Source organism: Solanum lycopersicum, chromosome 2, assembly GCF_036512215.1.
Source record: "Solanum lycopersicum chromosome 2, SLM_r2.1".
In the NCBI taxonomy this organism is placed as follows: domain Eukaryota; kingdom Viridiplantae; phylum Streptophyta; class Magnoliopsida; order Solanales; family Solanaceae; genus Solanum; species Solanum lycopersicum.
The window spans coordinates 59,970,850-59,985,244 of record NC_090801.1 but is presented as its reverse complement, the minus strand read 5'-3'; the positions used below and the strand labels follow the sequence as shown (position 1 = coordinate 59,985,244).

Genomic DNA, 14,395 nt, shown 5'->3' with positions numbered 1-14,395 from the left:
CTTCTTTTTTTCGTTGCAAAGGATATTTATTTATTTATTTAACAAACTAAGTGAACCATTACAAATGAATTGTTAGCACCTTTTACTATTAGGTGTTCAATCATATACTAACATCTATATAACTACAAAGAAGTTCAAAATACTTAGGTTAACAAGTTTTGTTAGATTCAAACTATTAGTTTTTCTTCTAATATATCCTTCAAGTGTATTTAATTGCAAACTCTCTTAATTGTTTCGATGATGAAGATTTCATGAAAAACTTTACTTTCATTTATTGTGGCTCCTTTGGGTCTTTGAGTTGTTATTATAAGAGTCATCTTGTTGCTTTCTATGTTGAACTTGAAAAGTTTGTGTTTATCTTTTGTTTGACTCAGTTGAGCTTTGAGTCTTTTTTGTCCTAGTAATATATAGTATTAATTTCTCCTAAAATATATGATAAGAGAAAAATATATGGTAGATTTGATAATTAAGAAGTCATAAAATATATGGTAAGAGGTTTAGGAGAATTATAATTAAGAAATCTTATATATATGATAAGGGTATTAGGAGAATAAAGAAGTTATAAAATCTATGATACAACATATTAGGAGAATTAATAATTAAGTAATCCTAAAACATATGGTAAGTAAAAAAAAATATTTTAAAAATTATAAAGTATATGGTAAGAGAAAAAATATATGATAATACTGCTGAATAATAATAATAATATAATTTTGACTTTTGATATTAGTTATAAAATTTGGTCTATAACTATAAGTGTGATGATGAGTTCTCATGTTTCTCTTTTAAAATTTTTTTGTTAATATCTTGAACCTTTTTTTGTTACTTTATGAAATTTTATATTTAATGATATAATATACAACACAATAATTTAGAGTTGAAAACTAATTACAAAGTTTCCAAAGTACAAAATGGTTAGCAGATCAATTTATTTGTCTTTAGAAGTAAACACATTTTAATTTTCTTCTTTCAACAGGAAGTCCTGCATGATGCATTTGTTTTTCTCATGTGTTAGTACCATTTCATCATTGTAAGTACAAAATACTCCAAAGTATATATTCTTTTTCTAAAATATTTAACCTATTCCTATTTGATTACTAATAACATGGATTAATCTACACCCTAGTTTCCTTATGTCCAGTTGTTTGTCCTTCTGTTACAATAATAAATAGTTTAAACACTTTTGGTCCCTGAATTAATTCCTAAATTTATTTTGATCTCATAAATATATAATTAACCTTCAGTTTAGATGCACATTATTATTTCCTTTAGTAGTAATTTTAAACTACTTTGAACAATATAACCTTCATAATACACGTGGTTCTAGAAATATGTGAATATTCATAAGCAAATGAACTACGTTTCAAGTAAATGAAAGTATTAAGGACTAAAATTTAAATTCACCGATAACAGAGGACCAAAAGTGCTATTAACCCAAAATTAAAAGTTAGGGGGAATTTGTACTACTTATACAGACAGAATAATACTGCCAGTAGTAAAATTTCATTAAACTGAGCCAAACGTAACATTGATCAAAGATATCAAATATGGAAACAGAAGGAGGAAAAGGCAAAGGGAAAATGACAGAAATTGATGATATTGTTGAAGCATTGGGAGAAAGTTACGAAGGATTAGAAGATGTTCACATAGATATTTCAATGCTAGAGTATGGTGACGACAACGACGATGATAATCAATGTGACAATAGAAGCAATGAAGTAAATCATGGCAATGCTGCTGCTGTTGCTGCTACTCCTACTACTCCTAGAGAGTTGTTTTCGTCTTCATCGAATCGTCGAAATTTTCAAAGAAGAGCATCTCCCTTCGTATTGAAGATTTATGAAATGCTTGCTGATATTCAGTTCAAGTCCTTGATTTCATGGAGCAATAATGGGACCAGTTTCATTATCCATGATAATCATAAATTTGCTGTGGATGTTCTTCCCCGTTTCTTTCGACACAACAATATCTCTAGCTTCGTCTGTCAGCTCAACAGCTATGTGAGTATAGTGAATCTATCGATGTAACATTGCTAAGTTACAAGTTATTATTGAGATTGTTATTTACAGTTTTTTTTTTTTTAACAAATAGGGATTCAAGAAAGTGAGTTGGGATAAATTTGAGTTTCGGCATGATTGTTTTCAGAGAGGGAAAGGACAGTGGTTGAGGAATATAAAGAGGAAGATTAGTAAGTCCCAGATGAATGAGCAGTCAACGGAACGACAGGCTATAGATGAAACAGTTGCATTTACAATGGAGAAGGAGATTGAAGAAATTAGAGCAGAGCAAGTTACAATGAGGGAAGAAATTATGATGCTGCAACGGCAACTAGACGTATTAGAGAAGGAGATGGAAGACATTAATCAAGCTGGGAGTAATATGTCCTCTAAGAAAGCCAAAATTTGCATGATCTTGTTCAACTCTTTATTTGCATGTACACGAGGGATAGACAGCACTGAAGTTGCAGAGGAACAGGGTGGTGAGGTAGAAGATGGTGTTGAAAACAGTGGAAAGGGCAATCGAGGCAAAAAAAGGAAAATGCTAGTAGTAGAAGAGTTGGAGGGAGTTAATGAAGGGAGGAAGAAGGGGAATCCAGGCAAAGAAAGGAAAATGCAAGTAATAGAAGAGTTAGAGGGAGATAATGAAGGGAGGAAGAAGATCGCCGATGCTGCAGATTTTAAGACTGGTTCATATTTGGGGAGAATGCTCATGGATGAGATGAACTTGAATAATTTGGATCAAGAGCAACCTGATAATTTCCTGGAGTCGGAGGAGCTGGCCGGAAGTTCAACTTTTTGGACTGATTATGTGGAAAAGATGGATCACAAGGCCATCCGTGGAGTTGATCCTGCCTTATCACAGTCGCAGGAAATCCCACTTTGAACCCTTACAATATATATGCTTTTTTTTTGTGTGTGTTTGTGTTTCTGATTTAATTCGTTGTGCAGGAATAAGAAATCATGAGGTTACTAATAGCATGCTATGGACACCAAGAAGAAGATGTCACAAAACTTTGTTTTCTTATCATTGTAGTTGTTACCAGTCTGTTATAGCTCCTAACTTTGATTGCTGCACGTTTTGTGCTTTCACGAGTTTGTTTTAGTTATGGGACAAATGACCTTTTACTCTATTAATACTTGAGACACTCAGATTTCCGGTGCATAATATATACTTCTACGCAATTCTCAGTACTCATGAATGTTTTCTTGTCTATATACTTTCTTATCTATAATAACCGACTCTGTAGTCTGGCATTGCAAGACGATACTTGCTTTATTGGACATCTAGGGTTCAAAGAAGCAAAGATCATAAATAAACATAATCAATGCAAATGCTCACGGATGGATGACTTTCACTAACAAGACACACCATACATGGACAGAACCTTCAAGAAAAAGACTTACCAAGTTTCATGGGTTGAAGGAAATCATGCTACTAAAAATGCTCATGCAATATTTACACACACCTAAAGCAACAAGAAAACACATTTAGACATTCATTTAGCAGCAATGATTTAGTTACTTCATCCAAAAAATACCAAAACTTATACTCCATTAAACATTGTGACATTAAAGGCTTAGCCGGATGTTATTCAAAATAGAACACCTGAGCAATATATGGAATAATTCAAATTACAATTTAACATCCCTCCTATAGATGTTCATTTCACCTTTATTATGATGCAATTATAGAAAATTGGGTTCTCTATGTTCGTGTAGCTGCAAAATTGTGATGGCAGGAAACCCACAAACGACCAATGCCAAGTTGTTTGGTAAAAGAATTAAACAAACAAATCCGTTAGGATTCACATCAAAAAACTTTTGGTAACAGCCTAATGGAATTTCAAGATAAATCCACTGGGGCGTAACACCTTAAATCTGGCTCGAGTCTCTTCCAAATATGAACCGTCTTACCCAGTCAGAGACAACCAATGCCCTTGTACGCCAACTGACTTGTTTGCTGGAGAATCAAAAACATGGTTATCAGATATATCCAAAAGATCAAATGAAGGTTGATGGAGAAGCAACAAGACAGAAGCTTGGAATAAATTACCTAGCATACACAGAATACCATAGCCACTGACTGCTATGACCAATTGAAACCCAATCTCCTGGAAGTTGTGCTGCTGTTTGCTCTCCTCCCAAAGGTGCAAACTGTCCCAAATGTCGGTACCTGGAACAAGCATTTAAACAGCTGTTAAAAAATATAGAAACTTTTTCAAGCCAAAATCACAATCCAGAGCTTTTGTCCCATTCATCCTGTTTATACTTCCTTCCCATTAATGATTGTGTGCATACTCAAGACAAGCTTTCTAAGCATACTTGTTTCAAAAATTAATATACTGCATGAGACCATTAGCAAAATTGTGTTACTTTATCCCACTTCATTCATGTTGGTCTGAGGAACATGATCCCATAGAGAGATGGTGCAAAATGATCAGACAAATCCAACTTCTACCTGAATGGGTGAAAGCGATGGCGGCCTTCTCCTCTAAACCGAAGAGGACCTTCCGGATTTTTTTCACATTCCTCCATACGATTAAAGCATTTAGCTAAGTAGACACCTTGCTGAGATGCAACCTGAAATAGTCGTTGCACATACGACATAAGATATTTAAACATTTGTCCATCCAGTACAAACACATAGAAGCTACACAGGTAATCTTGTCTGCATAATACCTGAGCTGTTGCTGGAAGATTCTTCATATCAGTATCCACTTGGGACAGAGCAGATTTAAATTCTTCAATGTCCACCTCAATCGACTCTTTAACACCATTACCTTTCGATTCTTTCAAGAGATCGACAAGATTACTCATTTTTTTATTTTTCAAGTAAAGCTCCACCTGCGGGTATCTTTCACATATGTCATTAAGGACTTCCTGAAATTCTTTGACTGTAAGTGTTCCAGAGTTATCTTTGTCTGCTTTTTGAAATATAGCAGCAATATCTTCCTGAACAATGAGAACATTTTGTGAAACAAAGATCAGTATTTGCACAATTTAATATCTAATGTCAATTCAAAGTTCAAAGAAGTTCTACTTTGTCAGAAGCTGACTGTCCCCTATGTTAATTAACCAAAGAGTACTGCTAATATCAAACAAGTACCCTGAAAATCACTGTCTGCTCCATACCACTTCTTAATCAAATGAAGTAAAGTGAGAAATATTCCGGTGTGTAGTGTGGATTGTATATATTTCCTAGCTAAGCTTCAAATGTATTGCCATCAAGGGAAAAAAGAAGATGAAATTGAATGTTACTATCTACTCAAACTGGTTAACATAATAGATGAACACAAATAGCACATTCTAGTGGAATGCTGGATAGAATGACTACCCAATATGTACAAGGAAAGAAATGTGATCAGGAAGTGAGTGAGATTACCATGACTTTGCGCTGGTTGATTGTTGCACAGTCACCAAGTGCATATACGTTCTCCTGTCCCTCAACACGCAGCCACTCATCGGTTGCTAACACTCGTCTGCTTCCCTGTTAGCAAATAGTATTACATATAACTGACAAAAATACCAACAAAAGCTTGACAGAGGCATTAAATTAGCTCCACTAAACAAGACAAAATACCTGACCAATGTGCTTCATAAACTCCATAATTACTGGACGAGTTCCAATACCAGTAGACCAGACAGCCATTCCATAAGGCATAGAAGTTATTTCTCCACGCTTAACATCCTTGGTAGAAATTTCTTTTTCTCCTACCTTCACAACCATTGACCCTGTTTTCACATCAATACCATCTCTGTGGAATTTTTCTTCAGCAAAAGCAGTAATTCTTTTGTCAAACCTATAAATGATAAACAGATTAATATCAGAACACAAGTGATATTGAAAAATGAGCTCATAATAGAAGATGCATGTCTCAAGTTAAAACGGTTGCAGTATAACTAGAAATACTTGAATCTGCTCAGGCATCACCAATCACATAGCAGCACTTACGACTTTAGATGTCTCTGAGCTAATAAATCACCAATTTTTTTTGCAAAATTTTTACTACCAAACAACAAAAAGGCATCTACTGAAAAGATCTGCATAAACTACTAGATTTTGGAATAAAATGGTGAATCTGCTCTGTTTCAACCTCTTTACAAAGTTATATTACCCATTTTAGTATGTCATTATTAGTCAGTTCTTTGAAGGCATACCACTGAGAAGCAGCCTGATTTACTTCACCTATCTCCAAATAAAAGAAAGAAAGAAAAAAGAGAAGACGAAAAGGAACAGAACTGGATGATTTTCTGTTTTGCTCATTCTGAAAATTATTTTCAATAAACCCAGCACTGTTAAACAAGGGCTAGCAGCCAAAATGTCCTTTGCTTGGCGTGTCTTTCAACAGCATAATGTCCTATGCCAGGTATCACATCCTAATGTCGAGAGAAGAAACTATCCTTTGGGTTCAAAGTCTGTATTTACAATAAGCTCAATCAAGAGCCAGAAACTGAAACTGTAGAGAAGACAACATCCATCACTAGGCATCATTGGAAAGCCAAACATGAAGAATCACTTCTATCACATCCTTAAACTTGCATCTCAAAGAGGTATTACTCCACCAGAACTTCTATTTACGGGATAGTAAACGTATATACTACTATATATTTCCAAGTTCCAGTAGGTGGTAGTTCAAGTAATGATGTATGAGCATGCATATGAAATATCCTTTAGAGGAATGCTTAAAAGAAGTGTGGTCTTACATGTTCAAAATATGATCTGTTGCCTCAAGAAGTGTTATCTTCACCAGATCTTTGACCTTAGGGTACAGCCTAACTATATCTTCATTGACAAAGTCATGAAGCTGCGCTGCAAACTCCACACCAGTTGGTCCACCACCAACAATAACAAAGTGAAGCAGCCTCTTTCTCTCCTCATCACTGAGGGTAGGCAGACTTGCTTTCTCAAAACAGTCAATAACAGTTCTACGGATCTTTTGAGCATCTTCTACTTCCTGAACAAACAGCATCCAATGTAAATGTCAAGACCAATGTATTGCATGAGCTAAATGTGTCACCAAGCTAATCTTAAATAAATTATGTCGAACTCCTAATCTTTTGGTATCACAAACTTGCAGATGGTATAACGGGGATTACCTTCAAGAAGAAGGTGTTCTCTTCAACACCAGGAATGTTGAATGTATTTACACGGGCTCCAGTGGCAATGACAAGATAGTCATAATCTACTGCAAACTCTTCCTTCCCATTTCCGTTGGTGCTTAGATTTGATCGACAATATACCTTCTTGTTTTCTGGATCAATTTTGATACATTCAGCTTCCCAGTAATAGGCCTCTGCATATCTCTGCAAGGAGGATGTAAACTTAATATCAGAGGAAACGTGATATTTCAGTAACTTAGCCTTAATAATCATAATATGGATAGAAAAGTCGAATGGAATAATTATATTTGTAGAATGTCCGCATGGTTGAATGAATAAATTGTGCTTCAGTGTGGGTTTATCCAATGGAACAATTATGTGAAGGTGCTTATATAGGCTTTTTATTGAAGAATCAAAATGAAACAAACAAAATGCTATAATAAAAAAATTACTGTTTCCAACCTTTCTGATAATGTTACGAATTGGTTCAACAACACTGCGACTTTCTACCGTGCCACATGTAACACTTGGAAGCAAAGGGGTGAATGCAAAGTAATTTCTTGGAGATATTACTTGGACATCATATGAAGGATCCTTCAGATTCTTCAAGAAACTGGTTCCAGCCCAACCAGTTCCAAGGACAACAACTTTCTTTTTTCTGTTGTTGGCCTCAACCAATGCTCCAGCATTTGAATTGTCATTCGATTTTCCTGCCTCGGAGTATGCCACAAGACCTCCACCACTATCATTTATATGAAAGGGTCAGAATAGAGCTAACTCACTGCACAGATAACATCATGGGCTGCGTAGAAAAGTATCCATGAAGGTAGTAGAATGGAAAAAAATAACGCCCCTTGGTGATTTTTGGGAGAAAAAACAAGAAGCCATACCAAGTTCAAAAAGAAATAACAATGACAATGAAACACGCCTATGAAGCACTAGTAATGAAGTTTTCTACTCTACATGCACTAATTGCATCATCATATTGCTCCCAAAGACATATTCTCTACTCGAGCATAGATGACAAGAAAACATGCTTAGAAATATTTCATATATAAGGTGAAATAAGTAGAGAATAATCAAATAGTGCAATTTTTAGCACTTCTATACTAAAGGATTTCAAATGGATGTACTAAAGAGACATGCCATATTTACTGATTTTAGTACGGTACGGAGGGAGCTTAAGCCTAGCATATATCTCATCTTATATACCCTTGCAGCCTCAGTTCTCAGCTATCTGCATTTCACTGCCACTTCCCCACTCTATATCCTATATTCATCTTTGATTTACAAGTCTCTTATCTTGACTTTAAGATCTCTACGGTAAAACATTTAGCATTCCCCATACGAAAAGAACTACACGACAACAACATTTTGTAGCCTGATCATGAAGTATTAATCATCTGATCTTCCAGCAATCCTGATTCAAAATGCTTTTACTATTGAATTAAACCCATAATTAAGTTACATTAAACTTGTACATAGGAATTAGGATTGCACGACTATTCTTACTTCTAATTCGATCATCAATAACTGAAAACTAGAAGTAGAAACAGAGCAAAGGTGGAGGAATTCTTGCTCTGCAATCCATGCCCAGTAATACGATTATGAGTAAATAGTAGAGTATAAAACTATTAAATAAGAATTAATATGTAGAACCATATCGAATTACTGTACAAAATATCAATGCCCTTAGCAGATAGAACATTTCGTCAACATCGCGATCATTTACAATTTTAGTTAGCAGATCTGAAAATAGTTATATCTAGAAACTACTTGATCATACTACAACTGCGAGTCATAAGTAACCAACACCTTATTCCTTCACATACAAATTCAACATAGCTTTCCTATCATCAACAACAAGCATCTATATGTATTTTTTTTTCACAGTAGCTAAAAATCAGAAAACTAAATAAAACAAACTAGTAATTCATCAAATTGAAACGTGTAACCATACCAAAATTAACGAAAGAGATACCTGACAGTGAAAACAATGAGGAGCTTAGAAAGGGAAGGATTATCACGGAAAGTTTTAGAAAATCTCTCAATCACCGTTACTCTCTGCATTTTGCGTTCAACTTACGCGATCTCACCTAGCAACCTTCTCTTCACCTGTAAATAGAAATTAAACAAAAAAAAAACATCCATTAATTCTTCAAAAACTTAAACAGTTTAACCACTACTGCTACAAAATTTTCATAAACATCACCTTAAATTCACTTCAGGAGCAATAGAAATCAAAATAATCAAAAAAAATATGTACCTGAGAGAGTTGCTGTTGCGAACGTGGTGTGAGTTGTTGAAAGAGAACGTGAAGATGGAGAAGAATCAATGAGAAGAAGGGAACGTGGTTGAGGCTTCTTTTTTTTTTCCCTATGAAATGGGAATGTGAAGAGTTAAAATGAGTCATGTAAGTTCTAATACTTTCCAGCTTAGAGCAGCGCTGGTCTTTGCTTAACGTGTCGCCCAAGAATTAGGCACATGTGTTTTGGAAGGTTAAGCGCATTTTTGCTCTGTTGTCTCCGTCAAAAGTCAGCACATTCCAACTTGCACCTTCCGTCCTTCTCTCGACGTTATTCTTAATCACTATTTTCTTTTTATTTCAAATTATTTGTTCCTATAATATTATTTATTCGTATAATATTATTTGTTATATTTTAATTTTATACGAATGATAATTGATATGATTATATTATAAGCAACGAATACAGAGCATAGCGTTGAATCATTGGGAGCGGCGTTTAATTGGCATGGTTTAGAGATTTGATTTGGAAAGGAAAAGCCGTGAAGAATGCGAATATCACCGACGGGTTCGGTTAGGTTGGCTCCTCGTCTCATTTGACGGCTAATACTACTTTTAATTAATTTCTTATTTGAGTGAAGCTCTTTTTTTTTTCTTAATTATTTAAATAAAATAAAGTTAGGTACATGTATCATGAGTTATGACGCCAGCTTGGAGAATTTTAGATTCAAAGTTTAATAAAAGGCAAAATCAGATTTGGGGTTCCTAAGATCTAGGTGATGAAGTGATTATAGTCATGTTCTAGAAAGAAGAAACTTTGGGTTTTCCTAATGATGGTCTAATTCAATACTCCCTCCAATAATATTTGTTTAATTTAAAAAATTAGAATTTTTTTTTTATATTTTATGTCTATTTTACTTGTACTATTAAATACTATTCGTCATTTAACATATTTTTTAAAATCTTAAATTTAATAAAGTCAGTAATATTATTACTACTATTTAATATTTTTTAAAAATATATCAAGTCAATAGTGAATAACTATTATTAGAGTAAGAGAGTATTAGATCTGACAGATTATTTTAAACATTTCCAAAGAAGGGCATAGGATGGATAATGATTTACGAAAGAATTCTTGATCAAATCAAATTAAAACAAAAGAAAAAAAATGTAAGTTAATGTATTTGCTTCTTCAACTTTATTCGATAAAAAGGACAAAATTGTTATTCCCTCGTTAAGTACCATATTCTTTCTATTTTATTTTGTGTCACACACTTCTTTTTTTAAATCATTCCAAAAAAGATTTGGTGAATTTGTACGTTTAGAGACTCTCAAATTTATCATTTTCAATTTATCATTAATTAAAAATATTACATTTTCTAAATAGTCATGACGCATTAAAGATAATAAGATTTTTAAAAAAAATCAATGATACGCTTAGAAATATTATATTTTTGCATGTTTCACACCTTAATTATTTGTTGTTTCGTTTTTCTATTTAACCACTAAGTGAATTGTTGATAATTAAATTACAAAATTGGAAAAATAATAACTCAAATATATTCTTGATCATTAACTTTTCAAAAAATATTTTAGCTATGAGTCCAAACTCCAAGTGTTATAATAATTTTTTAAGCTTCATGGAAGGAGTTAGAGTTGTCCAAGTTGATCTAAATTGAATATACTGTGCAAACAAGTCAACCCGGCCCAACTGAATAAGGAAACTTGGGCTTGGAGAACAAAAGAAGCTCATGGATCGGAGACCTATCGACTGATATGAAAAAGAAATAAAATAATTTATAGTATTTTATGTATAATTTTTAAATATTTAAATTTTTTATTTAAAATATTAATTTAATATAATTTAATTTAATTTTAAAAATTAGTGAAATTAATTTTTAAAAAATATAATACCACAAATAAAAGTGAACTTAGTACTTTAGCCTATTGCGAGTTATATTTTCTTGAGAATTAAATAACAATCATTGTAAGAATTAGGCAGACATGCCATCATTTGATAGTGATCGCTAGGAGTGTTTAATCAAGCAATATATTATTGCATATGATACTATTATTAATTAATATTAATACTGTAATAAAAATAACCATATAATGATCTGAGTTAAGTTTCAATGATTTGACTTACTTTAAAAAAAACCAAAAAAAAATAATCATATTAATAATATCTATTAAACTGATCAACAATGGTGATTTACACCAAAACAGAAAGGAACCATAACAATCGATTTAGGAAGAAGAAGAAGAAGGAGGAGGAGGCATCGTATGTATTGAATTGTAGAAGATGCAAAACTGCTATCTTCATGTATTGATTCTCATTTATATACAAGAGAATTGTAATCACATATCCAACAAATACAAAAGATATGAAATACAAAATGTGTGACTAACTAACTTTCAAAAATCTAACTAACTTGATGTGACATCCAACTAACACTCTAACTAACATAACTAACATAACTAACAAACTAATCATAATTATATTGTTAATATCCCTCCTCAAGTTGGCAGTGATGATCTTACAGCCAACTTGTTGAGTAATGCTGAATGTTTAACTCCAGTAAGTGCCTTTGTGAGTATATCTGCTAGCTGCTCAGTGGTAGAGATGTGATGTAGTGAAATGAGCCCCTCCTGAAGTTTGTTGCGTACAAAGTGACAATCGACTTCAATATGCTTGGTTCTCTCATGGAAAACAGGATTGTGAGCTATGTGGATGGCAGACTGACTATCACAAAAGACAGGAATAGGTGAAGAATCAGATATAGTTAACTCCTTTGTCAACCTGTGAAGCCAAACCAGCTCACCTACTACCTTCCTGATGGATCTATATTCTGCTTTTGCAGAAGACAATGAAATGGTTTATTGTTTCTTTGATTTCCAGCTGATTGGGCTGTTCCCAAGTAGAACCAAATATCCACTAACTGATCTTCTTGAGTCTGGACAGGATGCCCAATCTGAATCACAATATGCTCTGATTTAGCAATCAGAATCTTTGGAAAGATGAAGGCCTAGAGTTGAACACTGAATGCTATATCCAGTCTAGTGTTAGTAAGGAAATTCAATTTTCCTACTAGTTTTCTGTAGTATGTAGGATCAGGTAATGGAGTTCCTTCTTTGGCCCTTAGTTTGATGTTTGGATCAAGAGGAGATGTAAGTGAACTCTGACTATAACAATCATATTCTTTTAGTAAATCCAATACAAACTTTCTTTGGGAGATAAGTACCCCTCCTGGTATGTCAAGTATCTCCATCCCTAGAAAGTAATGCAATCGATCAAGATCTTTAATCTTAAAAGTATCATCCAAGTAGGCCTTTAACTGTGTAATCTCAGCAGTGTCTGTTCCTGTGAGAATAATATCATCAACATAGACTGCAACAAAGACAACTAAGGCACCAACCTTTCTATGGAAAAGTGAGTAATCATGATGAGAATGTACATATCCTCTGAGTGATAGAGCTTCAGTTAACTTGGCATACCATTGTCAACTAGCCTGTTTCAAACCATAAAGAGACTTGTTTAGCTTGCACACTAAGTTCAAGTCATCCACAGCAAGCCTTTGTGGTAGTTTCATGTATACTTCTTCATGGAGATCACCATGAAGGAAGGCATTGTTCACATCAAGCTGAGACATCTCCCAACCCCTTTTAACAGCACAAGCAATTAAGGTTCTTACAGTGGTCATTTTAACCACTGGAGAATAGGTCTCTGTATAATCCACACCAGCCTGTTGAGTATAGCCCTTAACTACTAGTCTAGCTTTAAACCTTTCAATGCTGCCATCAGACTTGTGCTTTACTTTATACACCCATCTACATCCAACTGCCTGTTTTCCTGTAGGTAACTTTACAAGATTCCAAGTATTATTTGCATAAAGTGCATCAAACTCTTGCACCATGGCATTTTGCCATGCAGGACTTAAGGCTGCCTTTTCATAAGATAAAGGCTCACTATCATGGCAAATTTTTTGAACCAGTGCTTTACTATTAGATGCAATATCATTGGGAGTAATGTGATGGTGTTTAGTGAACATGGCATTCAAAGATAAGTTTTTATCAATGGGAATGGACTGTGTGGTAGGAATATGAGTCTTTAGGGTAGGAATTGAGTAGATGTAAACTTTCAAATGTGAAGGAATCTTGCTTTCTCTTTGTGATCTTCTGTGTGGTAATGTGGGGGGAGAATGTGATTGATTTCTGTTATGATATGGGGAACTAGGTGATAAGGTTTGAAAAGTAGGAAGCACATCTGTATTTTGATTTACCAAAGTGCTATCAAGCATTGAATCAATACAATCATCAAAAATATCTAAAGAAACAGTCCTGTTATTTGTAGATTCTGTACTAGGAATAGAAGGAAAAACACATTTATCTGAAGTTAATGTAAAAGGGAATAGATGTTCATGGAACACTACATCCCTAGACACATGTATCCTTTTTGTGGCAAGACTCATTACTTTGTATCCTTTTGTTCCAAAGGGGTAACCTACAAACACATGAGGAGTGGTTCTAGGTTGTAGTTTATCCCTCTGAACTTTGGGTAATGTTGGGTAGCACAAACAACCAAAAGATCTAAGTTTGTTGTAGTCTGGTTTTGTTTTGTATAGGATTTCATAAGGACATTTGTTCTTCAAATAGACTGAAGGAAGTCTGTTTATAAGATGTGTTGCTGTAAGTATACATTCCCCCCAGTATTTTATGGGAAGTTTTGATTGAAATAGAAGGGCTCTTGCTGTCTCTAACAAATACTTATGTTTTCTTTCCACTATACTGTTTTGTTGAGGTGTATATGGACAACTCTTTTGATGAATTATACCTTTGGATTGAAAGAAGGATTTGGTTTCATTGTTATTAAACTCAAGTCCATTATCTGATCTAACAGTTTTGACTGTGGTTTGAAATTGATTCTCTATCATATTTACAAAGTTTTTGAGAACTTGTAAGGCGTTGCTCTTGGTGCTTAACAGATGAGTCCAAGTTGATCTACTAAAATCATCTACTATGGTGATAAAATATCTGTAATTATCATGTGTAG

General features: G+C 33.9%; 2 protein-coding genes across 2 annotated transcripts; one reads left to right on the top strand and one right to left on the bottom strand.

Annotated features, from left to right (window-relative positions):
* Positions 1 to 1,447: 1,447 nt before the first annotated feature.
* Positions 1,448 to 3,134, top strand: LOC104645813 (heat stress transcription factor A-6a-like). Its single transcript, XM_010318373.4, has 2 exons — positions 1,448 to 2,000; positions 2,092 to 3,134. The coding sequence occupies exons 1-2, from the start codon at positions 1,548 to 1,550 to the stop codon at positions 2,881 to 2,883; spliced, it is 1,245 nt and encodes a 414-aa protein (XP_010316675.1). The 5' UTR covers positions 1,448 to 1,547; the 3' UTR covers positions 2,884 to 3,134.
* Positions 3,135 to 3,513: 379 nt separating this feature from the next.
* On the bottom strand, positions 3,514 to 9,982 carry LOC101252838 (external alternative NAD(P)H-ubiquinone oxidoreductase B2, mitochondrial). The gene is made up of 11 exons (XM_004232748.5): positions 9,367 to 9,982; positions 9,082 to 9,215; positions 7,563 to 7,842; positions 7,098 to 7,304; positions 6,705 to 6,955; positions 5,581 to 5,800; positions 5,383 to 5,487; positions 4,680 to 4,952; positions 4,459 to 4,580; positions 4,054 to 4,173; positions 3,514 to 3,960 (listed from the first exon to the last, which is right to left on the bottom strand). The coding sequence occupies exons 2-11, from the start codon at positions 9,168 to 9,170 to the stop codon at positions 3,873 to 3,875; spliced, it is 1,755 nt and encodes a 584-aa protein (XP_004232796.1). The 5' UTR covers positions 9,171 to 9,215; positions 9,367 to 9,982; the 3' UTR covers positions 3,514 to 3,872.
* Positions 9,983 to 14,395: the final 4,413 nt, after the last annotated feature.